General features: G+C 59.1%; 2 protein-coding genes across 4 annotated transcripts in view; both read right to left on the bottom strand.

Annotated features, from left to right (window-relative positions):
• Positions 1 to 232: 232 nt before the first annotated feature.
• On the bottom strand, positions 233 to 16,316 carry PWP2 (PWP2 small subunit processome component). 2 transcript variants are annotated; one of them, XM_042998841.1, is made up of 21 exons: positions 16,118 to 16,316; positions 14,526 to 14,638; positions 13,395 to 13,489; positions 13,090 to 13,189; positions 12,097 to 12,240; positions 11,121 to 11,256; positions 10,649 to 10,860; positions 10,226 to 10,369; positions 9,976 to 10,046; positions 9,418 to 9,554; positions 8,817 to 8,965; positions 8,517 to 8,664; positions 8,143 to 8,293; positions 7,220 to 7,400; positions 6,107 to 6,254; positions 5,569 to 5,677; positions 3,778 to 3,843; positions 2,814 to 3,032; positions 2,536 to 2,686; positions 2,276 to 2,350; positions 233 to 794 (listed from the first exon to the last, which is right to left on the bottom strand). In XM_042998841.1, the coding sequence occupies exons 1-21, from the start codon at positions 16,133 to 16,135 to the stop codon at positions 620 to 622; spliced, it is 2,742 nt and encodes a 913-aa protein (XP_042854775.1). In that variant the 5' UTR covers positions 16,136 to 16,316; the 3' UTR covers positions 233 to 619. The 2 variants fall into 2 exon arrangements, with proteins under 2 accessions (XP_042854775.1, XP_042854776.1); XM_042998842.1 differs by lacking the exon at positions 16,118 to 16,316 and adding an exon at positions 15,792 to 16,030.
• Positions 16,317 to 19,259: 2,943 nt separating this feature from the next.
• Positions 19,260 to 27,179, bottom strand: part of TRAPPC10 (trafficking protein particle complex subunit 10) — an 86,252-nt gene continuing 78,332 nt past the window's right edge. For both annotated transcript variants that reach the window (XM_042998840.1, XM_042998839.1), the window contains exons 21-23: positions 24,440 to 24,617; positions 21,010 to 21,204; positions 19,260 to 20,671 (exon numbers count right to left, since the gene is read on the bottom strand). In XM_042998840.1, coding sequence (XP_042854774.1) covers positions 20,430 to 20,671; positions 21,010 to 21,204; positions 24,440 to 24,617 — 615 coding nt within the window. In that variant the 3' untranslated portion in view covers positions 19,260 to 20,429. The remainder of the gene's footprint in view (positions 20,672 to 21,009; positions 21,205 to 24,439; positions 24,618 to 27,179) is intronic.

The raw sequence follows: 27,179 nt of genomic DNA on the forward strand, positions 1-27,179 counted from the left end.
CCCTGCGCCTGCGTGAGCTCCCCAAGGGAGCTGTCCGGTCTCAGCTCTGGGGCTGCTAGCGTCCCTCCAGGGTCAGTGCACAGACCCCCGGGGCAGGCGGCCCAGGCTGGGGGCCGCGAGGGTGATCCCACTGCCCTGCTCCTCCACGCCCCCTGCACAAGGAGGCCAACAGACAGGGGACCCTATCCCCCTGCACGACCCAGGATATGTTATAAACATTCTCAATTCAGAGTTCAGATTTAATCCGCTTTTATGTACAAAACCTCATCTTTTTTATCTCTAAATATGTCGTCAAGAGTGTATTAAAAATATAAATAATAGTCCTACAAAATTCGAGTCTATACAAATGAACCCTTTTGCTTCTGTAAAAGGCGTTTTCAACAGGAGATGAGCAACGTTCGCGGTTACACCGCGGGCCCCGGGCCTGTGTGGCGAGCCTGCGCTCTCGCTGCCGCTGCTGGCACGTCTGGTTCTCGTGGGAACAGGAGTCCCGGTGTGGGGACCTCCGCAGCCCTCAGACGGCCCTCCCACTCGCTTCCGGGCCCAGGCCGCGTGCTTCCATCTCTCCGGGAGTCTTGACCAAAACACGGGGGATGTGGGGTGGCGAACGCGGCCGGCTCTACACCAGCTGTCTGTCCCCGTCTTCCTGTCCTTCCCCGAGCGGGTGCAGAGTGTCATCGTCGTCAGGCGCATCCGCTTCCTCCTCGCTTCCCAGCGGCTCTGAGGGGCGCTTTATGCCCCGCTGCTTGGAAACTGCCAGAGCGTACTGGATGTTATAGCGGTTGCAGTCACAGCTGTGAGAAGCGCACAGGAGTCACGTCGGTAAGAGCAGCAGATTTTCTCTATCGAGACTCCGGCTCACCCGGCACCCGCCTTCCCTGTGACCCCGAGAAAAACCAGCCAGGGACTACAGGAGCCCCCTCCCTGCCCCTCCTAACTCGGTTTCTGACCCACCCAGCCCTGCAGGAGTGGCTTCAAGGACCCAGCCGTAAGACCCACCTCTTCTGGTCCGCCCTCACCGCCCCTGCCCTTGCCTGGGCCCCATCCCGATAGCTTCCCCAGCCCCACCAGACACGGAGGAAGGGCGGGCGGGCGCGGAGCTTGAAGGCCTTTTAGAGAGCAGAGAAGGACGCTCCCAATCAGGTCAGTCCCCACATTAACAAAATAAAGGGAAAAAATCACACCCTTGTCTCCATGTAGGAAGCCACCCGGTGAGAAGGAGTAAAAGGTAAGGGACTATTCAGGTGGAGTGCCCTGGTGGCTCAGTTAGGCTCTTGATCTCGGCTCAGGTCATAGGTCGTGGGATCGAGCCCTGTGTCCAGAGCCTGCTGGGGACGCTCTCTCCTCCTCCCTCTGCTTACGTGTGCATGTGCTCGCTCACTCTCTCAAAATAAATGAACTTTAAAAACAAACTGACCCCCCCCCCACAAACTAGGTTTGGCAACGTAACCTAAGTGTTGCCTCCCCAATCAATACACAAAATCAATACACAAAATCAATCCACAATCCACAATCCACAATCAATACACAAAAGCCTATGCGTCAGCAGCATGGACGTCCAAAGAACGAAGCATTTATCACACATCTACGTGAACGTGACGGAAGAATCCGTCTAACGAGAGGCACTCGGTCTCTGGGACTGAGCTCTGTCGAGTCACGGAAGCCTCAACAGAGAGAAGGCTCTTCTGAGCATGCGGCAGAATTTAACACAGACCCCTTTCGCCCCCTGGCGTGTTCCAGCGGGCGGCCAGGACACTAGGAGGAAGGGCTTGTTGTGGGCTGAACACTGAGGAGGCAGTCAAGGACAGACACAGGCCCTGCCTCTAGACACCGGGCAGTCACCAGCAAGGGCAGAGAACACGCTCCGGAAACAGGGCTGGGACACCTCAACGCTGACCCTGAAGACCGCAGACCCCCTACGTGCCCAGTCAACGGGCCCAGGAAAGGCCAAGCGGTGGTGATCACGGCCGCTGTGACTCTGCTGAGCCTCAGGGCAGGGGGCAGAAGGTGCACGAACCACGAACGAACCGTCCAGCGACAGGACAGAGAACTCGTTTCGTTGGGGGATCGCTCGAAACTCCCGGCCACACCCGCAGCCCGCCAGCCCCGAGTCCCACCGGGGGCGGCCCGTGCGCTCAGTAGTTCACCAGGGAGGGAGGGAACACCTCCCAGTGTTTTGTCCCCAAAACAGACGACTCAGGGGGCAGCCCCCAGCGTGGAACCAGCCGGCGACGGGCCACCCGCCCCACCCACTGACCCCACCAGCCACACGTACAGTTTGGAGACACTGTCCAAGTGCCGCTGGATGCTCTTCTGAAGGAACTGAACGGCCGGCAGCACCTTCCCTGCTCTGGAAAGGAGACTCGTCTCAGCGCACAGCACTCGCCGAGGCGCCAGCTGTGCCCTCTCGTGTGTGTGTGCGTGTGTGTGTGTGTGTGTGTGTGTGTGCGCGCGCGCGCAAAGCTCCCCCTTTGACCTGCAGCAAAGCGCAGCTGAGCGACGGGAGACGGGCGTCACAGCTGACGCACCCCTCACCTAGACTTCAGCTTCTGCCCGTGCACGAGGAGCAATTTCTGAGTCCATATGAGGTAGAATTCCAGGTGGCGAGACACTTCGAAGGAGGAAGCCAAGAACTCCAGCACCTTCTCCACGTACAGCTCAGGAAGCGAGGAGCTGACCACCTCGACTGCGGGGGGAGGAAACTGTGCTCACTCTGCCAAGAACTCTCCCGCGGGAGAGAAGGCGAGCGCGGCCTAGACCCCACCCCGCGCGTGCAGGGGCCGAGAAGCTGCCGGGGCCCGTCCGGCGCTCACCCTCGTCCCAGGGCACCGACTCCAGGACCTCCTGTAGCAGCGTCCGCTCGTTGAGCCGGAAGGCCATGAGGATGGCCCTGGTCAAGTCCTGCTGGCGCACGGCCGCCCGGATGCGTGCGGGGGTGACGTCGGTGTCCAGCTCAAAAGGGTCAAACAGCATCTGGGCGTCCAGGGAGTAGACGAGGAGCCCCTCGGTGGTGGTGGCCGCCCAGCAGCGCCCTGGGAATTAGGCAGTCGGGGGGTTTCCTGAACACCTGTTTTCACCTTCCCTGCTTTTACTTAAAAGGCACCGAGCAAGTCCCCGCGGTCCCAAGAGTATCAGCAAGAAAGGGGCACGGGGACGCCCGCCCCCCGCTCCCACCCCAGCCGCCAGCCGCTTCAGGGCAGAGCCCGTGTGCGTCCGCTCGCGTCCCGCGAGCACCAGGCCCGGTCAAGTCCTCCGTGAGCCTGCGGGCTTCCGGCTCTGCGGCAACGTGGCGTCCCCACTGTGGAGCCGGCGAGACTGGGCCACGGTCTGCACCCCGACTCGCACGGCCGTACTCGGCCACGTGCCGTTCTGTGCCCTGCTGCCTCCGCCTCCCCGTCGATGCCGGGGAGTGTCGGCCGTCACCCCCCGGACGAGCCCACTGCAAGCCCCCCTCCTGTCCGCCCTGCGGGACCGCATTTACCTAACGGTCCCAGACCCTGCGGGCACAGACCCTCCCCTGCCGCGCCGCAGACTGGCACACGTGAGGACGCTCGGCGCAGCCGCCTGCCTCCGCCTCAAAGCCCAGCGTGTCGGGAGCGAACAAAGACCACACGTCACCCGTGGAGGACAGCGAGGCCCAGAGCCAGCCAGAAGCTGTGACCAACCTCGTCACTGCCACAGAGGTGCCAGGCCCACCACGTGCACCGTGGGCCCGGAAGCCCATCGGGACCAACCCCCACGCTTCCCGCCACCCACGACCCACTGGCCGGGGCTCACCTGTGGGAGAGAAGCGAAGCGAAGTCACCCGGATTTCAGGCTTCAAGTGCCGAGAGCTCATGTCACCTGGAACACAGGGCCCTTGCGGTTACAGGGCAGCCCTCTCCCGCCGCGAAAGGAGGGCTGCCCTGCTGCTCCAGGCCCAGCGGGAGCGGCGGCTCTGGCCCCTGGGCCCCGCGGGGAGTCTTGTGCCAGGGCCCCAGATGCTGTTTCACAGGCGCCGCTGGCCTCCGCGGACGAGCCCCTGGAGCACACGCTCCTGTGGGCGTTCAGCCTGGCCGACAGACACCTGCCCTATTCTGCGAAAAGGCCTTGGCACAACCCAAAGGCTGAGGGCAGGGTGGCTCCAGTCCCCACCGGCCACTCTGCCAAGCACTCTGTGCAGTGCACAAGACGCACGACCTCACAGGGCAGCTCTGTGGGGTGGGGGCTCGTCCTCACTGGTCATCGCCCTGTGCATCTCCTCTGGAAACCTATTTTAGTTTAACTTTTTGAAGTTTATTTATTAGGACAAAGAGAAAGAGCAGGAGCGGGGGAGGGGCAGGGAGAGAGGGAGAGAGAGCCTCCTAGGCAGGCTCCACACTGTCAGCACAGAGCCTGATGCAGGGCTCGAACCCATGAACCACGAGATCGTGACCGGAGCCGAATTCAAGAGTAGGAGGCTCAGCCAACTGAGCACCCCCAAGGTGATCCTGAAATTTGTTTTCAAATCTGCGGTGTGAGGGGTGCTATGTTCCAAGCTCAACGACACGTACATCACCTGAGAAAAGGCTCCTCTGTGCCTGGCCCCCAGCCACCTGGAAGCCAGCTCAGCAACACTTCGTGTGTATCTCCCCACAAATTCTCTCTGGGGGCTCTTGACCTCAGGGGGACCAACACACGGGGCTGGGTTCTCATGGGTCCAGCGGACCCCTCAGTCCCCCACACTCACCACCAACAGTGCCTGTTCTGCTTGAGTTGTGACAATCAAAGGTCTCCAGACACGGGGCGCCCGGGTGGCTCAGTCGGTTGAGCGACCGACTTCGGCTCAGGTCGTGATCTCATGGTTTGTGGGTTCGAGCCCCGCATCACGCTCTGTGCTGATGGCTCGGAGCCTGGAGCCCGCTTCGGATTCTGTGTCTCCCTCTCTCTCTGCCCCTCCCATACTCATGTTCTGTCTTTCTCTGTCTCAGAAATAAACATTAAAAAACTTAAAAAGAAAAAAAAAAGGTCTCCACACAGGCTGAGAAGCACCCTTGCCCATCACTGAGGGCTTACAGACCCCACTCTTGTTAAGAGGTTCCCAAGAAGGGGCTCGGTGGAGGCAGGGCTGCTCCAGGGCCCACGGCGATCGTGTGGTCCTGGGTCTGTCACCCAGCCAGTCGCTGAGGAGCCCCCACTCCCCAGCGTGCATTGTGGGCCCATAGGCACGTGGTGGGGCACGAGCCAGGGCTGGAATGAGCTGACCCAGGCCAGCACGGGGAAGGGGGGGCGGGGGGCGGGGAGCTGCGCAGCAGCTGCTTGCCCAGGGCTGGCACAGGGGCTCTCTAGCTGGCGGTGTCCCCTCCTGACGGTCTACCAGGCCCCCGGCTCTCCTGCCTCGTCCCCGTGAGGGGCACGCACCCTGTGGGCCTCCTGGACCGCCAGCTCCCTGACCCCGGAGCCCTCCCTGTGGCCCACGTGTGGGTGAGCGTGAGGCACAGGGCCGGGTGCCAGCCGCTGAGCCAGGCTGCTATCACGCGGGTAAAGGAGGTGGGCAGCGCAGCCTGCTGTGGCCGGGGCCTCTGGAGACACGAGGGGTCCTCCGCTCACCTTTCTTCACACCCGGCAATGGGATCGCGACTCCGTCCTCTGCCCCGGCGTCCTGATCGATTAGCGCCAGGTTGCCAAACTCTGTCATTTTCCTCCGGTTCAGAAATTCCTAGAAGGGCAAAGCTCCAGATGTCTAACTTGTCCCCTGTCCCCTGCCTTCCTCACATGCCACAAATACTGACGGAGACCCAGCCCCGTGTGGGATGTACGTGGGACACGCGTCCCTACCCGCTGCGCAGCAGAACCCGCCCTCAGAGCTGCCGCGGACGTGCAGGGGCCCCGCTGCCACCACCACGGCGGTCAGATTCCCTAATGCGCTGCACCGAGGGCTCCCATCAGCCTCCACAAGGCCGGCACATGTGGGGCGTCTACCCCCTCAGCCTGTCAGCGTTTCCTCAGGGAAACGGGGACACCTGCGCCCAGAATCCCTCGGGAGGGGGCGGGGACCCAGGCAGGCACACACATGCCTAGAGCCTTCTCCCGGTCCCCATGGCGCCAGGACGTGGGGAGGGCAGCCCAGACCCGGGCACCCGCTCACCTCCATGGCGTCCAGGGAGAGGTTGCGGGAGATCTCGAACTTCTTCCTAAGGATCTGCTCCTTGACGTGATAGATGCACACGAACTTGGACATCCCTCCCGCCAGGACGCTCTGGCCGTCCGCAGAGTAGCACAGAGTAGTGAAGGCCCTGAGCAGAGGGGACACACACACGCTCACCCCCAGGGACCCCTAGCGTGTGGCGCTCCCTCAAAGCCCAGCAGGCATCGTCCGCGGGGCTCTGGCCTGGGGCTCACAAGGCTCCGAGGCAGCAGGCCCCCCAAGAAGGGACCTCCCAACGGACATGGCCCTTTCACGAAAGGACCGCATGGCTCCAGTCACGATGCTTCCTTGCTGAAGTCAGAAGGAAAAGGAGGCCACCGTGCCTGTCACCCGCAAGGCAACCACGGGCAGGGGGGCCTCCTCGGCCCTGCATCCCCGGAAACCAGGTGCCTACAGGCCTGGCCACGGGAGACGACTGTCCCACACACCAAAGGGCACGACCGACAGAAGAGAAAATAAACACGTTCACGCTTGAAAACACACCAGAGAAAGTGAAGAGAACCCACAGAGCAGAAAAGAGATTTCCAAGGGACAGGTCTGTCGGGGAGCTCCCGTCTCGAATACATACACCACTCGAGAAACACACAATTAAAACAAGCAAATGCCCTGGACAGACGCTTCTCCAGACACGACGTCCAGACGGCCCCTCGGCCTGCGAAAACGTGTTTGACAGCATCGGTCCTTAAGAAAAAGATAAGTCAGCGCCACATCGAAACATCACCTCACGCCCCGTCCCACGCGGCTGCGATTTAGAAAAAACTGGCAGTAATGGGCGGGGACGGGGACAGGGACGTGGGGAAACCGGGACCCTTCCTGCTGCCGGCGGGGATATCAGATGGTGCCGTCACTTTGCAAAACACTCCAGCAGTTCCTCGAAAAAGTGAACCTGGGTTACCTGGTGACCCCACCCCAAGAGCCACACCCAAAAGGAGCAGAGGCAGATGTGCAAACACCAGTCCCCGACAGTCCACAAGGCCAAGGGGGGGAGAGACACGGACACCCGCCAACCGCAAACCCAACCTGGGCTCTGCACCCGCTCACTGAGGCACTCACTTCCCCTTGGCCGAGTGCTTGGCGGTGACCTTGTCCAGCTCCTTCCTGCCCGTCTTGAGGTCGTGCCTGCCCTCGATGGAGCCCGTCTGCACGGCGTTCTCGGGGTCCCAGAAGGTGATCTGTGAGTTCAGCGTGGCGACAGCCAACTCTGCCCCGTCGGGACGGAAGGTCACAGCCAGGGCTGAAAAGAGACGCGTGATCAGGGCCAGAGAAGGAGCCCAGCCGGCAGGAGGCCACACCCTCCGTCCTCAGCCGGTGTCAGTGCAGGAGAGCCAGGCGAGCACCAGTGGAGGCACACGGAAGCTCCCCCAGACAAGCCCCACCCTGCGAGGGAGGCCCCGGGGCCTGTGCTAGCGAGGGCAGGGCTCCAACTGCCTCAGGGGGCGAGGGGCCAGGCCCGGCAGGGGCGCGGCACACGAAGAGCAGGACACAGGTGATTCTGACAGAACCGCGGGACGGACTGGACACAGACGACCTGGAGGCCCTGCAGACACAGGCCGCCGGCCGGCCGCGAAGAGCACGAACCAGAGCCGAGCGGGGTGGCGGGAAGCAGAGACACCGCACAGGCCGCGAGTCCCAGGGGCCCACGACGCGAACGTCACGCGTGCGGGGCAGGAAAGCTTCACCTGCACGCGCACACGACCGGAGTCCGGGTGGCAGGGCCTCCCAGCCTACCGTCACCCCGGAGTCCTCCCCGAGGCTCTGCCCGACAGCGCTGGCTGCTTCTCGGGGCCGGCAGTTGAGCAAGCCAGCGCGCGAGGCCCCCGACACCGAGGGACACCACGCCCGGGGCGGCGAGGGGTCTTGGAGTTACATCTGAACCCACAACCAAGATGGACGGGCAGCGCCCCGTCTAACGCAGCCTTCCTCGCTGTGTCAGAACTCCTGCCCGCCAGCCCCCCTCCCCTGGCCCGGGCACCCACCATCCGAGGTCAGGCCCAGCGTCTCCGTGGTCCTCCAGCTGTCTGCCATGTCCCACAGGCGCACCGTCCTGTCCCAGGAGGCGCTGGCCAGGACGGACTTCACCGGGCTAAAGCACAGACTGCTGATGGGGCCCTCGTGGCCGGACAGAACCTGTGGCGGCCGAAGAGGAGGTATGAAGAGGCCACCCGCCCCGAGGGTGCTGCGCACGAGGTCCCGCTGCCCCGAGGATGCAGGACGGGCTGGCTGTATCCCCGCAGGAAGGGAGGAGCCCCGGCCGGAAGCCGGAGCTGCTTGCTCCCCGCGGGTCTGCAGAGGCGCCCCTCCTGCGTGTGGCTGTGCCCCCGACCCCGGCCCCCAGCCGTGCGGCTCTTACGTCCAGGAGCCTGCCCGTCTGCATGGACCAGATGAAGACCTCGAAGGAGTCCTGCGCCCCGGCCGAAACGACCTCCCCGCTGCAGTCCACGGCCACGCAGGAGAACTGGGTGGGCCGTGGAGACGTGAAGGTGCGGAAGTTCCGGTACCTGCCCCGAGACACGAGTCCAGCTGGCAACGCTCAGAGTCCCGGACACCCCCGCTCAGGTTCCTGGGCCCTCCCCGAACCCTCGTCTATACGCCCGCGACCCTTGCCTCGCGATCACGGCCCGCCCCAGAGAAAGACTGTTAGAAAGGTCACCTGTGAAGGTCAAAGGCACGCACGGTCCCATCCATGGAAGAGGTCACGATGACATAGCCAGTGGCAGTGAAGGTCACGCCGGTGATCCCACTCGAGTGCTCCGTAAAAGTGACAAAGCAGAAGCCACTGAGGGTGTTCCACACCTTGACCTGCAGCGCGGAGAGGGAGGCTGGCACCAGCTCAGGACCACACACACGCACACATGTGCACACTCCACCGTGTGCCCGCCGAGCCTAGAGACGCCATCTGCCCCTTGCCTCTCTGCCGCCTCCACGTGAGGGAGGGTAGAGGTCTGTGGGGCCTGTGTCACCCTGGGGTGTACACGCACCCACATGCCACGGCTGTCACCACGGACAAGCGGGTGCACGTGTGCGGGAATCCGAGCCAGAGACAGAGAAACAGCCAGCCGGCCCCGGGTCATTTGTGATCCCCTCCCCACGAGCCCAGATGAAGCGGGGCGAGCCCGTGAGTTCCGGGCTGAACCCCGGAGCTGGAGCCTGGGTCTCCCCGGCTGAGCCAGCCCCCGGTGCCCCAGCCAGCAGACAAGGCCCCACGTCCTTCCCGCCCCAGGCCACGGCCCTGGCCACCTGACCAGCCCCACCTTGCCGTCATCCCCGCCGGTGACGATGTACTGCCCGTCGGGGGAGTAGGCCAGAGACACCATGCTGTTGAAATGGCCCTGCTGCTTGAGCACGTAGGACTCACTCTGCCACTCCCACACCAGCAGCTGGCCCAGGCCTACGGAGCACACGTGGGGAGGGGCTGGGGACCTGCCCACCATACTGTGCCCCGCGCCCCATCGGGTCCTGCCTTGTGCCGGCACCGGACCGCCCGACCCACCGAGGCCAGTGCCTCTGTCACCCTCCACCTGAGTGAGGGAACCCGGCAGGGACGCTGCCACCCCGTGTCACTGCCTCGCGGCGGCCCCGTCACCTAACGCGGCCCACCCGAGGCCCACGGCCATGGGCCTGGCTGACGGAGACAGGGGCTCAGCAAGCGAGGCGTCGCTGGTGGACTTGCGCCGCTGCTCCTGACGAGGGCCGCTGGCCAACCGGCCGTGCACGCTGGCACTGGGCCCCGGAGGCGAGGGGACCGCAGGTAGTCGTCCTGGAACAGGAGCTCTGTTCTTGTTCTGGCCGGACCCGGCACAAAGACGAACCTGCGCAGCCAAAGGCGATCCAGTCTCCGGAGCCGTTGACAGCGATGGAGGCGACCCTCTGATCAGAGACGCTGGGCAGGAAGGCGGGGCATCTGAAAAGGGCGGGCAGGCGGCACCACGAGCCCACTCTGCCCACCGCCCGCCTGGCCGTCCCACAGCCTCACCCCGCACGGCCCTGCACTCACTCCCCGCCGTCATCCGGTGGGGCCGGCGAGCACGCGTGCAACCTGCCATTCCCCCCGGCCCTCACCTCAGGGAGTGGATGAGGTTGAACTCGGGGAGCTCGTGAAGGTGGAAGATTCCAGAAGCAAAGCCGGTGACCAAGAGGTGGGTCTTTTTGTGAAAGGCTGCAGCAGTCAGGTTGTTGAAATCTCCCTCCTTATTGAAAAAGTACCTAAATGGACGGGGGGTCAGAAGAGCCGTGGATGGAGAGCCGGGGCGCCAGGCCCATCTCATGCCTGTGCCCCAGGCCAGGCGCCCCGGCTCCATGCAGGACACGGGCCCCGCTGCAGCGGCCTCTCCTTCCCTCTGCCCGAGGCTCTCCCCTCCCTGACCCTGCACCTGGGACACCAGGCGGCCTCCCGGCTGGTTCCCAGGCCCTCTGTGCCTCCTTGTCACATCTCTCGGCCTTGGAGGGCGCGAGGCCCCCGCCAGCCTCTGTGAGGACACCTACCTGGCCAGCCGAGAGTATTTCACTTTTCCCTGCTGCTCCTCCGGGGCCGGTGCGGATTTCCCCCGGACTGTGGTCTCCTCCTCCTCCTCCTCCTCCTCTTCCCCCTGCAGCAGATCTGCCTTCCAGCCCGTGGGGGCTTTCGGCCTCAGGCCTTCGGGGGAGGTGTCACACTGCCACACACACAGGGCCCCGTCCTGGCTGATCGTGTACAGCTGGAAAAGGAAGCGTGTGGGAGTGGGTACGGGTCAGCCCGCGCCAGCCACGTGGTGGACAAAATCCCACAGAGCTACATCCGTCTGCAGCCTGCCCCTGAGCACTGGCAGAGACGATGGCCAACGGGCAGCCAACAGGTGCCGCTGGCTCCTCAACACCCCAGGTAACCCGGGGGGCACCTGTGTCTACGGGGGCCGGGGTGGGGGGGCAGCTGGTGCGTAGCTGAGATCTGGGACGCCATCGGGCGGGTGAAACGTACATCTAGGCTGCCGGATTCAAAGAAGCAAGCCACGATCGCGTCCTTGTGTCCTCCCAGCGCATAGTAGATGAGGTTGTCCCAGCGCTCAGCTCCGAAAACCCACGTGGACATGTCTTTGCTCCCGACCGCAAAGCACCTGGACAAAAGAGACTCAGCTCGTCCTCGGGGTTTGTGGTGGAGCTCCACACAAGTGCGGGGGAGAGACCCAGGGAGACCAGCCGGGCCTGCGCTGCACCGATCTGCGTGTCTTGGTGGACGGGTCACTGCCCTCCCCACAGGGCAGCCCAAGGGAGCCCTGAGAATGGACCACCACGCCCACGGGGTGCCGCGCGAGGGGCCCGGCTTAGGGCATGAACACAGGCAGACGCGGGAATAGGCATCGCCTCGCGGAAGAGGCGGGAAGGCATGGCTACAGGGCGCCGCCCCTGCCCGTCCATAGAGGAGCCACGCGCTAGGAGCACGAGGCCATCTCCCGCAGACGCGACTGTGCCCCACCTCTCACCCGGTGGTGGCCGGTGTGCAAAGTGGCACTGACCCCCAGCCTCCACCGTCCCCGTGCGCACAGTACAGGGCAGCTGGGAGCGAGCAAGCGGCTGAGGTGCCTTTCAGGGCGGTTAGGGGTGCGGCCGTGAGGGGACGGGGCCGGCCCCCATGTTGGGAGCAGCTCCCGACTCTGCCGTGGACACAGCTGCTCCGCCCATCTGGTGGCACCGACCGGGCCGCGACACACCGGATACAGCATCCCCAGCAAGGCTGCCATCCCGCGCTCCGTGTCCAGGGGCGGATGCCCCAGGCAGTGCAGGCCCCACTCAGAACCAGGAGCCCATCCTGCCTCCAGCACCTCATGAGGCTAGACGGAGGCCATTCCAGACGGAAACTCTGGTCTTCGACAAGAGTCACCAGACTCCCCCCCGCCCCCCCCCAACAAGAGGCCAGCTACTAGGCGTCCCCCTCAGGCCCCGCCCGCAGGCCTCACCGGGAGTCGTCCGTCCAGTCGATGCACGTGGTCTCATCGTACGGCCCAAAGTAGGTTTTGTCCAGGACGAACGCGTTGAATTCCCGCTTCCTCCCAGGGGCGTGGTACATCTGAGCGATGTTGCCTTTTGTGACAACGAACTTCCTGCCACAGAAAAGGGGCCATTGATCCATAAGACCCATGGAGTCCCGAGACCAGCTCAGCCTCTGAGGACAGTGCACGTGCTACGAGGTGATTTCCTATGAGAGGCAAAACATAGGGGCCTGCCTCTCCATGGCCCCCAGGCCCCCTCTCCTCCTATAGGGACTGAGGCCAAAGAAGGACAGGGGGACGGTCAGAGAGACAGACCGACCCTGCAGGCACCCTGAATGCTGCCACACCTCTGGCCGCCCGCCAGCCTGGGACAGACGCCCTGGGAGCCGGAAGGACAACAGGACTCTGCACGACGGGCGCTGGGGAGTGGCCACTGCCTTGGAGGCCGTTCTAAGCAGTTTCTGAGTGTGGACGTGGAACGGGGGCTCACGGCCGAAATCCAGGGCTGCCCCCTCCAGGGCACATCCGGGTCAGCCTGGGTGTGAGCATGCTGGGAACCAGCCCCCTCTCCTGTGGCCCTTGAACCCAGAGCAAGGCCGGGTCCAGCCAGGGCCCTGTCTGCACACAACATTCTCACTGCGCACGTCGAGGCTGGGGGTCGGCGCCACTCAGAGACAGGGGCCCCTCTGTGGCTCTGCTGTCTGGAGGCCACAAGATCCTCCTGAGGACAGTGGCTGTTCTGGAGGCGGTCCTGGACAAGGACCTTCGGAATCTCCCGCTCAGGGTGGGAGCCCCAGCCCTCAAGTAGGGGGAGCGGGGCCTGTGGCCGTGCAGCCCTGCGGGAGCCCAGACGCGCATGAAGATGAGGCCTGAGCACAGGCTCCTGCGCTGCCACCTCCCGTCGAGAGAGCCCCCCCGAGCCCCGCCGTGCGGGTCATGGAGGCCACACCAAGCCCTCACCTGCCGTCAGGGGAGAAGGACACGCTGTGCACGGAGCCCTTAAAGTGGAAGTGATGGAGCACGGACCTGCAGACCAGGCTGACCAGCAGCGCGTCCCCCCCTGCAGGAAGGGAAAGTGGCGGATGTGCGGTCGCCCCAGACGGGACACCCAGGCGCATCTGCGTCCCCCCCCCCCCCCACCCTCATCCCAAAGCCCACCCGGACCGCAGGCAGGACCGCGGAGGCCTACGCCCCCAGCGGGACAGGGTGACGGCCTCGTGTGCCCCAACCACCTGAGCCGCTGTTTCCCGGCCAAGGGCACTTACCTTCATCGACGATGATGGCCAGGCGGCCGTCTGGGGACAGCCCGACACACTTAACGTTGTACCGAGTGGCCAAGGGCAAAGTGCTGGATTTGTTGCTAGGAGACAAAACCAGAGCTGTGTCCTTGGTCTCAGTTGTCAGACGAGGGGGGCAGGGGTGGCCTGAGACCCTTCCCCTCCCCACCCTTCCTGTCCCTTCCTGGCTCTGGGGCCAGAGCTCCCGGTTGGGAAAGCAGAAAGAAAAACAGGTCCTCGGAGAGTATCTGGTAAAGCAGATTAAAAACCTTAAAACTGGGCTTGGGTTTGCCAATTTTGTTTGTAGAACCACATCTGGGGAGAATTTTACAGACATTACAAAGTCGGAAAACTGGAAACAAGCTACATGTTAACAGAAAGGATTAACCACAAGGTCGGCACACGTAGGCAGAACTGTTCTTACAGAGCTGGGAGAGTGTGCAAAAACGCAAAAATCACGTCAAAGACGGGTAACCGCTGCTCAGAGTCTAACTTGGTTCCCTACTGTCCTACTTTCTAGTTTTCCTCCAACGAGCACGTGCTCCTTGCTCCAGCCAGCCCCAGCAGATGTCATTTAAACGCAACGGCAGCCGTGACGGTCACGCCTGCACTTGGCCCTGAGTTCCCCCACCAGCACTGCTCTCAGGAGCTTCAGAAGTCCCCCTCGGCAAAGACGTGGACCATCGTCCCACCGTACAGACAGGCTGAGGCCTGCAGAGCAGGACAGAAACCCGGGCGACAGGAGGGTCTCACCCCGGCCACACGACTGTGGGAAGCGGTGACAACCGCTCAGGAGTCCTTCCCCTTGAGAAGGAAGGACAGAGCCACATGCTCGTCCGGGAGGACAGCACACCCAGCAGGCAGAACTGAGCCCCAGTGAGCCGGCGACAACGCAGCCCAGCAGCGGGAGCTCTGCCCTGGAGGTGAGGTCAACAACCTAGATACTGGGCTTCAGCTGAGGGACCAGGCGCACTCCTGACCCGCTGACACTCCGTATACCCTGGAACAGGCTTTCGGGCTGCGGCACTTAACGGGGGCACTAGTGAGAGGAAGGCGCGGTCAGCTTTCGCCCACACGCCATAGCGGTCACTGTCGTTAACATCTTGGTAACGCACTTACTTTTTAAGGTCAAACACCGTCACTCTGTTTCCCACAGGACTAATAACTGAATTTCCATCGCATGTAAAATTTAAGTTTCCACACCGATAGACTGTCCCCAGCAAATTCGAAAACTGGAAAGAAAATAAAGCCATCTTAACACAACAAAAGTACAAAAGTCTCAATTTTGGGAAAGGGCTAAACGAGGCCTCTCTCTGGTCAAGGAGACAGCACAGACTCCCTGCTCCCCCCAGGTCCCTGGTCATTCCTGGGGTCCCTCCAGGCATCCCCTGGGACACTTGCTGGCCACCTGTGCAGCCCAGCCTTGAGCGAGAGGGAGGGAAGCAAAGTGAGCCCAACCTCCAGGGGCCCTAAGCTCCTACTGAGGTGGGGGAGGGGCACTGGGAGTATGTGGGACGCGTACAAGGACAGAGGCGTTTGCCAAGTGCAGAAGAGAACAGGACCCACGTTTCAGGAGGAGAAAAGGGCACTCCAAGGGCATCTGGGGCTCAAGGCTTCTTGAACAAAGTAACCTGCTGGGCTCCAATTAATTAGCTGATTCATTCATTCATCGCCAAACTCATGTGTTCCCTGGACATGCTGCTGGATGCTGGGGTCTGTGCCCTGATGCCCTCATAGACTATGTCCAGGGGGCGGGCACTGAAGAAGTAACTACAGAGCATGTGCAGCGATTGGAAGAGATTGGTCAGGGAAGGACCCCTGGAGGGGCCGCCAGAACCAGAACCTAGAGAGAAGGAGCCAGCAGGACCAGCGTCTGGAAGTGATGGCCCTCATAACCTCAGGGAGCTCAGAGGGAGAAGCCTGGCCAGCTGAGAACATTTTAAGCAGAGGCCGGCTGTGATTCAAATCCCTTCTTTTTTTTTTTTTTTTTTTTTTAAAGACCATGCTCACCACAGCGGGAACAACAGGGAGAGCAGGGAGGCGGTTAGGTGATGTTGTCCCGACCAGGAAGGTGGCCCCAAGGAATGGAGAGAGCGGGTGAAGTGCAGCCGCCAGAGAGAAGCTGGCTATGGGCGGGAGGAGAGCCGCCACCCAGCCCCTCCTGGTTTGGGTGGCAGGGGAAGAGAGCACTGAGGGGCAAGCGCCAGCAAGTGTGGGGTGGCGCTGAAGAAGGCCTGCGCTGTGGCCAGAGCCAGGCCAAGGCGCTAAGGACCTGGCACGAACCAGGGAGAGAGGCATGCGACCAGGCAGGAGGCCGGGGGCAGAAGTACCCTCAAGAATTGGGACCCACAAGGTGTGGACGGGGTAAACCTCCAGTGTCCCCACCATCGGGCAGCCACGTGACCCTGACAGCGAAGGAAGATGAAGGCGACGTTCCGGGGCTCGGCTCCGCGGCTCCTCTGCCCGCGTGCAGCCGGGAATCAGGCCTTCAGTCCAGGGCTGGCCTGTCCATGCTCATCCCGCTAGGGCTCCGTTCTCTCCCGCCCACACCTGCCGCTTGGGGGCCGGGGCCCGCCTCTCCGTCCGGGTCCGGGATGTCCGCCCATGGCCCTGGGGCCGGCCGCGCAGGTTACAGGCTGAGAGACAGTGCGGCCCCACCGCCCCCCACCCCGGACCCAGCGCCGCGGCCCCGGTCCCGCGCCCTCCCTCACCCGGTAAGCGAACTTCATCGCGGCTGCCGCACGTGTGCTGTCGAGAAGCCTCTGCCTCCAGGACTGCCAACCCCAAGAGAGCGCTTCCGGGAGTGGCCGCGGCGCCGCACCACGGCGCCCCCAGGCGACCCGGAGGGACGGTGCAGCCCGAGACTTAGCCCTGCCCACAGGCCACGCCCCCTTCTCCCTGAGGCAGCGTCCCGGCCCGCGGGTCCCGCCCCCACTCCTCCCCGAGGCGGAGTCTCAGCCTCCGACTCCTCCCCGAGGCGGAGACCTAGCTCTCAGGCCCGCCCCCGCTCCTCCCCGAGGCGGAGCCCGCCAGCCACGTCCCCACCCCAGGCGGAGTCCTATCCCGCAGGCCCCGCCTCCGCTCCTTCCAGAGGCTGAGCCCCGCCCATGCCCCTTTCCCGTGGTGGAATCCCGGTCCGCAGGCCCGCCCCCGCTTCCTTCCCGAGGCGGAGCCTCAGCCCGCAGGCCCGCTCCCTCTCCTCCACAAGGCGGAGCCGGAGCCCTCGAACCACGCCCCTACCCCCAGGCAGAGTCCTATCCCGCAGGCCCCGCCTTCGCTCCTTCCCAAGGCTGAGCCCCGCCCAGGCCCCCTCCCCGAGGCGGAGTCCCAGACCGTGGGCCCCGCCCCCGCCCCGACAGAGTCCTCCGCAGGCCCCGCCCCCACCGCACGCCGAGGCGGGGCGTGAGACTGCCGGCCCCGCCCCCCGCGCCGCGCACCCGCGGGTACCAAGCAGGACTGGGGCTCTGTCCTTCTTGGGTCCCGCTTGCGCCGCTGCCCAGAAGTTTCACGTCCTGAGTGGGTGAGGCGCTCTGACCCCACGCTTATTTAAGCTCTGCGTTATGAATGGGGGGACCAAAAACAAGGAGACTGAGTAAACTAAAGAATCGTATCAGCGATGCTACCAAACGTCACAAAGGCAATTAATTTCATTGGCAGACAGAGCTACAAAAACAAAAAGCAAAAAACAAAAAACAAAAAAACCCACAACCCCAAGCCCTTAACACTCAAATGTCTTTGTTCCTGTAGGCTATTGTTCCTGTAGGGTAATGAATTATGAAAAAATCCCTTGTGCTCCCCACAAAGCAAATAATCTATGCTTCGAGTCAGGAAGAAGGATTAGGGAGAGAAAACCAGAAAATTCTTTAACTTCACACACTCAACTTTCATGCTCCTCACCAAAAGAATGAAGTTCAAAACAGCAAAGTTTCTTCTTAAAATCTGTATTTTCAGAATTATAATGCTTACATTTTAAACAGTCTTAATACAATGGTTTTAGTCTAACAATATATTACAGAATAATGTGAAAAATGACTCTCGTAGTAAACCATGAAAATGTAATTAATACCTGCAGTGTCAAAGTCACCAACTTGTCACCTTTTCCAGTCACAGAATCCCAGCAAATTGTATTAAGGATACTTTTGGGTCTTACGGCCTGACGTATATGATGAATAAATTTAGAGAAAGGGGGCACTTTCATGAAAAATCGAATTCCAAAATCACGTAGGGTTTATTTTAAAGATCACAGTTGACTGCAAAACATTTAGATCAGTGTAGTTTGTTCTTTAAAAAGTAGTATCCTTTTCATTTAATGCACACTTCTGGAGTGTTTCTTTCATTTCATTTTATAACTCACTCTTCTTTTAAACACTAAAGAAAAACTGGATAGTAGCCTGTGTGTATTTTCTCTACTAACTATGGGATATCAACCAAGACTTCCTTATATAAGAATCCAACCCACGACCGGCTGTGCTGACAATGGACCGTAGGTAATACTCATTTTCAGATTAAATACAATTTCCACATTAGATCAGAAGTTATAACTTTTCCAATCATAGGAAACCCCATGAAATTCACCAAAATTATAACTTATTTCCTTTTCCACTTGCTAGTATTTACATGTTCCACAGATATTTGTAAAACAGCTGCACATTCTGCTTTTTAGCTGCACATTCCATATCTGGCTTCACAATTATTTAACAGCTGTTACATCTTTACTAACAAAACCAGCTTGTCGCAAACACATGAGCCTTATTTTATTGTAAACACAACAAAAATCAAATTACTGACTTCAAGAAAAAAAAAAAAGACGAAGGTTTAGGTAACATTTTTCTTTTGGGTAAAACGAAACAAAATAAAAACAGAGGCACCCTTGTAACTTAGGTTGCAAAAGATCTCTCAGGTAATTGGGGGAAAAAAAACCAAACCTCCAATAAATTTTATTTCATATGAATTGAGGACAATAAGAAGCCACCATGAACATTTTGGATTTCCCCTTCCTTTTCTCCCTCTATATATATTATGTAATTAGAGAATTTCATCCTGGGATTGGAACCTAGACACACACACACACACACACACACACACACACACACACACACACACATATCAAACAGAAATAAGGTAACCATCGAATCACATGTCCCCTTCCAGAGTGTAAAGGGAAAGCCGCATTAGGCGCGGAGGCTCCGAGACTGACCACATGAGGTGTTTCGGGCGGAATCACATCTCAAACATCTCTTCATCCACAGGGCTTGGCAGATCCGTAGGGCAATCATCAATTTTTACAACAAAACAAACATTTTAGAAACCCTAAACTATCATTAGACTCCGAAGCTCTAATTTGCCTAGTTGACCAAGTTTATTAGTTTTAAAGTGCACCTAAGGAAGATTAATTTCTGAAAAGTTTAATTAAACTCACAAATATTGATCTTCTTTACGTATCTCCAATTTCTGTAAACGAAAAAGACACAGGGTGGGGTGCGGGGGAATCACACCACCTTATTTTCTGAGTGATGTGAGAGACAACACAGAAGCGTGGGAACAAGGACTCTGATCTGCCCCTTCACCCCCGCAGCCCCAAGTCCCCGCCACCCCCTCAACGCCAGCCTCCTCCAGCCTCTCTCTGGCAGGTGACAAGCAGGCCCCTTTCCTCTCCAGCTGGGCGTGAGGCCGTGCCCTCTGGGCCTGACCGCACTCCCTTTCTGCATCAGCCTGCCGGGCTCCGTTCTGACCACGCTTTCCCGGGGAAGTAAGAGTTCTCTATCTCTTATGTACAAAAATACATCGCTTTGGAGAGCTGGAAAAGGTTTCATACAGCCAACACTTATTTACAAGCTGTGACTCTCACACCAGTAAAAACAAACACACATTTATTTTGTCCTTGATTTTTGGTGCAACTTCTACATAAACATTACATCAGTTAGTCTGTACTTTTAAAAATAATAAATCAACCATATGTACAATTAAATTTACAACCGAGAGCAAATTAATCCATTGGTACGGTTATGACTGCAATTTTAGTGGACCGGCAGAGAATATTCCAAGACTTCCGTCATTCCCACAACCAGACTAGAAGCACACTGACAGGGCCCCGCCAATCTCCACTGAAATGGAGCCTCTTAACCTCTAGGACTTAAGGTGCGGAAGAAAGTATCGATTACACAGCGACAATGACATGGAAAGACTTTTAAGGTGAGAAGAAAACAATGTACCAACCCCCAAAGTAATGATAATTAAAATAAATACATATTTAATTCCAAGTGCATATGATAATTCAATCAATATCATGGGGAAAAGGGGTTCCAGAAACGTTTATTCCTAAACCATTTCAATACCAGTGGTCCCTTAGGCCCTGGTCTAGTCTCCCCAAAGTACCTTAAAATGGCTCCAGCTAATGGAGGCTCCAGGCCCTCCCAGTGTGACGTCCCAAGGCACAGAAGGGGCTCAGTTCCCTCCCCCCTCCAGCACTCAACCTCGCTGACCCGCTCTCAAAGGGTGTTATCTTAGAGAAGCACAACTCATCTGGGTAAAGGATGGTGTTTTATCCCTCAGGAGCCTTACAAATCCAACCGGTCCAGAAAGAGGGCAGCCGTGTGCCCAGAAAGGCATACACGTGTCACTACTAAGACGGCGAGGGTGGCCGTGTGTCCCCCCTGGAAGGCCCACGGACTCCATAAGGAGCCGGCAGACCGGGAGGCTGCCGGGTGAGAGAGCAGGGCACAGACCTTCCAGGGGCAGGGAGAGGACTGGCGGGGGTGGGGTCCAGGCAAACCCCGGAGGCGCCGGCACAAGGACAGGGAGGAAAAAAGAAATAACGGGGAATCTTACACCACGGACAACACGGAAACGACGCTGTCACTCGGCCGACCGGCTGCGCGCTGACATTCTCTGACGCCTCCACGGCCAGGCAGAATCACCAAGAGTCCGGTTAGCGCTAGGATGTGACGATGGGGGGCAGAGGAGGCGGGACCCCTTCAAGCGCACTCACGAACGGCCCGGGGCGCGCGAGGACCCGAGGCACGGTCATGTGACGCTGACTTCGAGGACGTGGTCGTCTTTGCTGGGGATGACCAGCACCTGCGTGCCCACGCTGGCGTTGAAGACCTGGCCGGGAGGCAGCGCCTGCAGCCGGGGCATGGGCAAACCCCTGTGCTCGCCGCCGGAGGCCAGGTGCGCGCTGCCCCTGCACCTGCCGCCGCCGCCGCCGTCCGGCTGCTCGTCCACGTGCTTGTCCACCGACAGCCCGTCGCTCTCTATCCAGCTATCTGCAAAACGCACAGGAAGTGAGGTGCGGGCCCGCGACGGGGACCTGCTACCTGCCCCGGGGAGCCGCAAGCCACCCAAGCTGACCTTCCGAGCGAGAGAACGTTAAACGAGGCCACCCCTAAGGGGATCCGGCGCGCGGGCCCTCAGAGGACCCAGCCCCGGAGCAGGCGCCTACGACCCGTAACCCCGAGCGGGTTTTCGGTTAGACGCCGCCGGCACTGAGCACACGCGACTGGTCAGGAAGCATGGGCCCTGCGAGCGGAGCCCCCTTCCCCCATCCCCGCACGGAGCCGTCTCTCGCTCCGACGGCGAGCGCACCCCATCTCTGAGTCCTTACCAGCGTCCAGCTGCGAGGAGTGCGCGGAGTGGTGGGGGAGGTATTTGAAGAGCCTGACGTCGGGAAGGGGCAGGTAACCCGCAAAGAGGGGCATCACCTCCATGTGGACGCGGTGAGTGGCCCGGGCGGCCACAGGCATGGAGATGACGCCAGAACTTTTCCCACACACCGCCCAGTTGCTACTGTTGTCGACCACTGAAACGCAGACGAGAGCACTGGTTTGGCCCCGGCAAGAGCATTCGGTTTTCACACCCAAATAAGAGGCGTCAATAGTCCCACGCTCCAGAGCGCAAAATCCCAAACTGGACACAGTCTGTATCTTAATGTCTCCTAACTGCTCCTGAACATAAAACACATCGGTTTATTTTTTTTATTTTTTTATTTTTTTAAAATGTTTATTTATTTTTGAGAGAGAGAGAGACAGGGCATGAATGGGGGAGGGGCAGAGAGAGAGGAAGACACAGAATCGGAAGCAGGCTCCAGGCTCCGAGCCGTCAGCCCAGAGCCCGACGCGGGGCTCGAACTCACGGACCACAAGATCGTGACCTGAGCCGAAGTTGGACGCTCAACCGACTGAGCCACCCAGGCGCCCCAAAACACATCGGTTTAATAACGAAAATACATGTTAGACACATAGGGAAAATCACTTTTTTCTCCTCAAGTTAAGAAATGAACAGCAGCAATTCAATTTCACTTGAAAACTTCATGTGTGATGTTTCAAGACGGTGGCCGCCCTGGCTGTTCAACCTGGAACGCGGGCAGGGCAGGACGCTGGCGCATCTGGTAAGCGGTGGCATAAGACTAGGGGTCCCGATCCCAACTCCGCCGCTCAGACAAGCCTCTCGATGGGACGGAAAGAGACGTATGGAGAGCACCTCCACCAGCGCCTCAGAGAGCCTTCGCGCACAGCAGTCATTGGCACCTTCTACAACACAGATGTGAGGTCCCTCGGCACGACGTGAATCCCCAACTGGGAAGGCACTCAAAAGCAAAAAGGAGAGGAGCCTTGTCCTCAAGAAGTGGATGACCTTGCAGAGACGTTACGGCGTCCCCTCTGTAAGGGGACGCAAAGCAGGAGCCAAGGGGCTTCAAGGACTAGAAGCTTCACGAGCAGCAAAGAAGGGGCAGCAGAGGGCAGGCTGCCTACAGATGGGGAGGAGGAGCCTCTGGGGACAGGTGGTACCAAAGGACACGCTGAGGCCGAAGCGGCGTGTGGGAGGGACACGCTGGAGCGGTTCTGTGCGTGGTCCCCAGGGCAGCACGGGGCCAACGCTGCCTTCACACTCCCGCCTTCCCCCCACCCCCCGTGTTGCCCTGCGCGCCGGGCGGGCAGGACCGCGGGTCCCAGCGTGAACCGAGGCCCCACAGGCGGGAGAGTCGTGGCGGTGGGCTCCCCAACACCACACATCTGGGGATAAAAACTGCCAGTTTTACTTAAGCAGGTCCTTCCTGAAGCAGTCAAGTTAGTTTTATGAAATGCAACCCTTAAGTAAACATCTTTTTAACTTTAACTCAGAAACGGTTACGGACTCACAAGAGGTTGCAAAGCATTAGAGGGAGGTCCTGTGTGCTCCTCACCCTGGGCTCCCCGAGGCACCGTCTCCGGTAGCTCAGCACGTGGACACGGGCGCAGCACGGGTCACAGACTACCGAGCTCACCGCGGACGGCATCAGCCGTGCCGTTCAGTCTGGGGAATTCGGCAGATGTGGTCTCGGTTACGAGTGGTGGGAGCCCGCCGTCACTTCCAAGGTGCCAACGATACAATTTCAAACTCTGATCAAAGTTGGGCTTTTGGAAAGCTTGGCTTTGCCACTGGGATCCAGGCAGTGTCCCAGGACTCAGACCACCCTAATGAGCTCAGCGGGAGCTGGAAATGGGTGCGAACGCGTCATTCGGTAGAACAGAAGGTGACAGCACGTGCAGGTCCACGTGCATCAGGAGGCCCATTTCCCAAGGGACCAAGCCATGGTGTCACAAAATGCTGCCTGGGTAGAAGAGCCTTTCAAACCACAAGCCAGGGACGCCTGGGTGGCTCAGTCGGTTAAGCATGTGACTCTTGATTTCGGCTCAGGTCATGATCTCACGGCTGTGACAGAGACCCGTGGTGGGCTCTGCCCTGCGCGTGGAGCCTGCTTGGGACTGACTCCCTCTCTCTCTCTCTCTCTCTCTCTCTCTCTCTCTCTCTCTCTCTCCCTCCCTCCCTCCCTCCCTCCCTCCCCCTCCTTCTCCCTCTGCCTCTCCCCACCCGCCCCTGCACCATACACTCTCTCTTTCCCTCTCAAAAAAAAAAAAAAAGGAAGAAGAAAGAGTCAAACCACAAGCCAGGTCAAAGGATCTAAAGAAACCGAGTACGAAAAGTTCATTCACGTGATTTCAGATTCCACCCCGTAACTGGCCTCTAAAAGCCCAGCACTTGTCACGTTTTGGTGTAGTATCACAGAACATTGTTTAAAATACTGCCCTGTACCAACTACAGATCTACGCGGGCCTAGGGTCCCGTCACGCACTCCAGCCGGCACGATGCGTCACCGCAGACCGAGTCGGCAGAAAGGAAGGCTCAGCTGCCTTCCGTGGAACCAGGAATCAGACAGATTTGAAAGAACTCAAATCAAGGTCATCCGTCTATTTTCTTTTCTCTCCTTTTTTTTTTTTCCAGTTTATTTATTTTGAGAGTAAGAGAGCATGAGATGGGGAGGGGCGGAGAGAGAGAGAGAGAGAGTCCCAAGCTGGCCCTGCACTGTCAGTGCAGAACCTGAGCTGAAGTCAGACGCTTAACCCACAGTCACTCAGGCGCCCCTTCTCACTGTTTTGTCTTGTTTTGGAAAACAGCTATCTTTCAAGCATGAGTTCGTGTAATGTTATTTTCTAAGTAGCTAAAGAAAGAAATATTTGGCTCCTCAACCACTTTTTAGAGCCTAAGAGGTCCCGACACTCCACGCCGACGGCCCTGGCGGAGGCGGAGCGGGGCTTCTGCGGGGAGTCAGCGAGCAGAGGGGCCCAGGCGGGGGTCAGCGTCAGGTGGGGGACGGAGCGGGGGATTCCAGGAGGCCAGAGGGGAAAGGACAGGGGCAGGGACTCCAGGGCGCATGGGCCGCTGAGCGCCAGAGTTCTGGCCTCACTTCCACGGCCACGGGAAGGCCCCGAGCCCCAGGCAGAGAGGGACGGCAGCTCTAGGGGCCCCCGTGTTCTCAGCACTGAGCCCAACGACTGCTTAAAAATACCTGTAGGAAGAACGACTCCCCAGAACCAAGTCCAACATCCTGCCAGCCTAGGAAGCTGCTATACAATGCAACATTCAAATGAGCTTTTTTGATTCTAGAACATTCTCTCTTCAGACAAAGAACACTATACTTTGAGAAAGGGAGGGCACCATCACTTCAAGCACTGGATTAGCACAACAGCCAGGGGAAAAGATGCCTCCAGACCTACCTTCATACATAAGCTTGGTGGAAAAATACTCGTCGGATTCTGTCAGCGCCTCATCCTTATCCACCTCCAAGAGGTCGGAGAGCCGCGTGATGGACACCTCCAAGGAGCAGAGCGAGCCCGTCCTACAGTGCTCCGTTCCCGAAGGGGGCAGGATCTCAGCTCTCACGTTATATAACGTCTGGGCAAGAAAGAGACAGACAAGCACAGATGCAGAAACAACCTGGAGAAATGCTATTCTAGGCCACGGGGGTGCTGCCCACAGACGTGCCAGAGGGCTGAGGGAAGGGGCCGGCTCAGCCCTTCGCGGAGTCAGCCAGCAGAGCTGCTGCGCACGGCCCCTAAACAACCGCCCTGGAGGGACGGCGTGCCTGCCAAGTCCCCACCTCAGGCACCTCAGTCTCTCTCTTTTTTGGGGGGGTGGGGGGGTGGGGGATGCTTGTTTATTTTTGAAAGAGGGCAAGCAGGGGACGGGCAGAGAGAGGGGGACGGGAAGACAGAGGATCCATCCAGAGTGCCTGGGTGGCTCAATGGGTTGAGCGTCCGACCTCGGCTCAGGTCACGATCTCGCGGTTCGTGGGTCTGAGCCCCGCGTCAGGCTCTGTGCCGACAGCTCGGAGCCCGGAGCCTGCTTCGGATTCTGTGTCTCCCTCTCTCTCTGCCTTTCCCTACTCGTGCTCTGTCTCTCTCTCTCTTTCTCGAAAATAAATAAACGTTAAAAAAAAATTTGTTTTTAATGGGCAGAGGATACGAACAGACCTCTTTCCAAAGGAAAAAAATGCAAGCGGCCAAGAAGTGCACGAGAGACGATTGGCATCATTCACCGTCAGGGAAGTGTGGCAACAGGGCCAGGGTGAGATGCCACCTCACGGCCCCGGGGCCGGCTAGAAGCAAGGAGACACCAAAACAAGTGTCGGTGTGGATGTGCAGACCCAGAGCTCACACGCTGCTGGGGGTATGCAACGGTGTCCCTTTGAAAACCAGCGCGGCAACTTCGCAAAACCGTAAACAGAGTTGCCACAGGACCGGGCAACCCCACCCGGTTATCCGCCCACCAGAGCTGAACTCGCAAACACTCGCACGGGGACTCGCACGGCATTACTGTTCGGAACAGCCCCCGCCACGTGTGTCCCCTCCACGGCGGACACAACCCAGATGGCCAGCCACCGACAACTGGGAAAGGAAACGTGGTCTATGCACACAGAGGAATACTCTTCCTCCACTGAAGTCTGAAGTCTGATCTAAGCAACACAATGTGTGAACCCTGGGAACAGCCCGCCAAGGCAAAGAGGCCAGTCGCAGAAAGAGCCGCGTGACACGCTCCCGTGTGTAGGAAGTGTTTGGAACAGGCAGATCTGCAGGTTGCCTAGGGCTGGGGTAGAAGGTTTCTTTCCAGAAAGATCAAAGTGTTCTAAAATGAAGGGGCGCCCGGGGCGGAGTGGGGGGCCTCAGTCGGTTGAAAGTCTCGCTCTTGATCTCAGGTCACGATCTCAGTTTGTGAGATCAAGCCCCACGTCGGGCTGTGTGTGGACAGTGCGGGGCCTGCTTGAAATTTCCTCTCTCCCTCTCTCTCTGCCCCTTCCCGCCTCGTGCTCGCTCTCTCCCTCTCAAAATAAAGAAACACTTAAAAAAAATTAAAAAAACAAAATAAATAAAGCAAAATGTCTAAAGTGTTCTAAACTGAGAGCCTGGGGGCGCCTGGGTGGCTCGGTCATTTGGGTGTCCGACTGGATTTTGGCTCAGGTCAGACCCCAGGGTTGTGAGATCGAGCTCCACATTGGGATCCATGCTGAGTGTGGAAGCCTGCTTGATTCTCTCTCTCTGCCCCTCCCCTGCTCACATTCTCGTTCTCTCTCAAAATAAATAAACACTTAAAAAACAAAAATAAAATGAGACCATGATGATGGCTGCATAAATCTGTCAATATGCCGACTGTGCTGAACTGTCTACTTCGAATGGGTGAAATTCATGGTGTATAGAGTGTGTATCTCAATCTTAAAACAGCTTTCCTTAAAAAAAAGTGGCGTCTTTATTTCTGGGCCTCACAGAATGCGTTTTCTTTTTTTAATTTTATTTTAACGTTTATTTCTTATTGAGAGACAGAGAGGGACAGAGTGCAAGCCGGGGAGGGGCAGAGAGAGAGGGAGACACAGAATCCGAAGCGGGCTCCAGGCTCCGAGCCGTCAGCGCAGAGCCCGATGCGGGGCTCGAACTCACGGACCGCGAGATTGTGGCCTGAGCTGAAGTCGGATGCTTAACGGACCGAGCCACCCAGCGCCCCAGAGAATGCGTTTTCAAAGAGGGATCCACCAGAAATGTCTCTGTGCTCTCCACGTGGAGAGGAAGCAGCAAAGCCAGAAGCCACAGCGTGACCGCGGGCGAGTTACCGCGTGGTAATAAGCAGGCCAGACACAGTCACCGCCTCTGCACCACAGGAGTGGCCGTGGCGCTGGTGTTAAAACACCAAAAAGGCTCCTGCTTGTGCCACGAAAAGACGAATCATGCTGGTGACTACACCGCAATCTAAGTCTGATAAAGACAGTGAAATAAAACAGTCTTTTGGCTGAAAGGGGTTACATAGCAAGAGCCACACACACAAACACACCTCAAAGTGCCCGACAACTTCAGCAGTAGAGAAGGGAAGGAAACAGCACAAACTCGTGTATTTGCGTTTTGATTTCCCTGACACGACATCCAGCGTCTCACCAAAGAAACGAACACACAGCCGCGTGTCCTCATCTAG

This window comes from Panthera tigris, chromosome C2 (genome assembly GCF_018350195.1).
Source record: "Panthera tigris isolate Pti1 chromosome C2, P.tigris_Pti1_mat1.1, whole genome shotgun sequence".
Taxonomy (NCBI): Eukaryota; Metazoa; Chordata; class Mammalia; order Carnivora; family Felidae; genus Panthera; species Panthera tigris.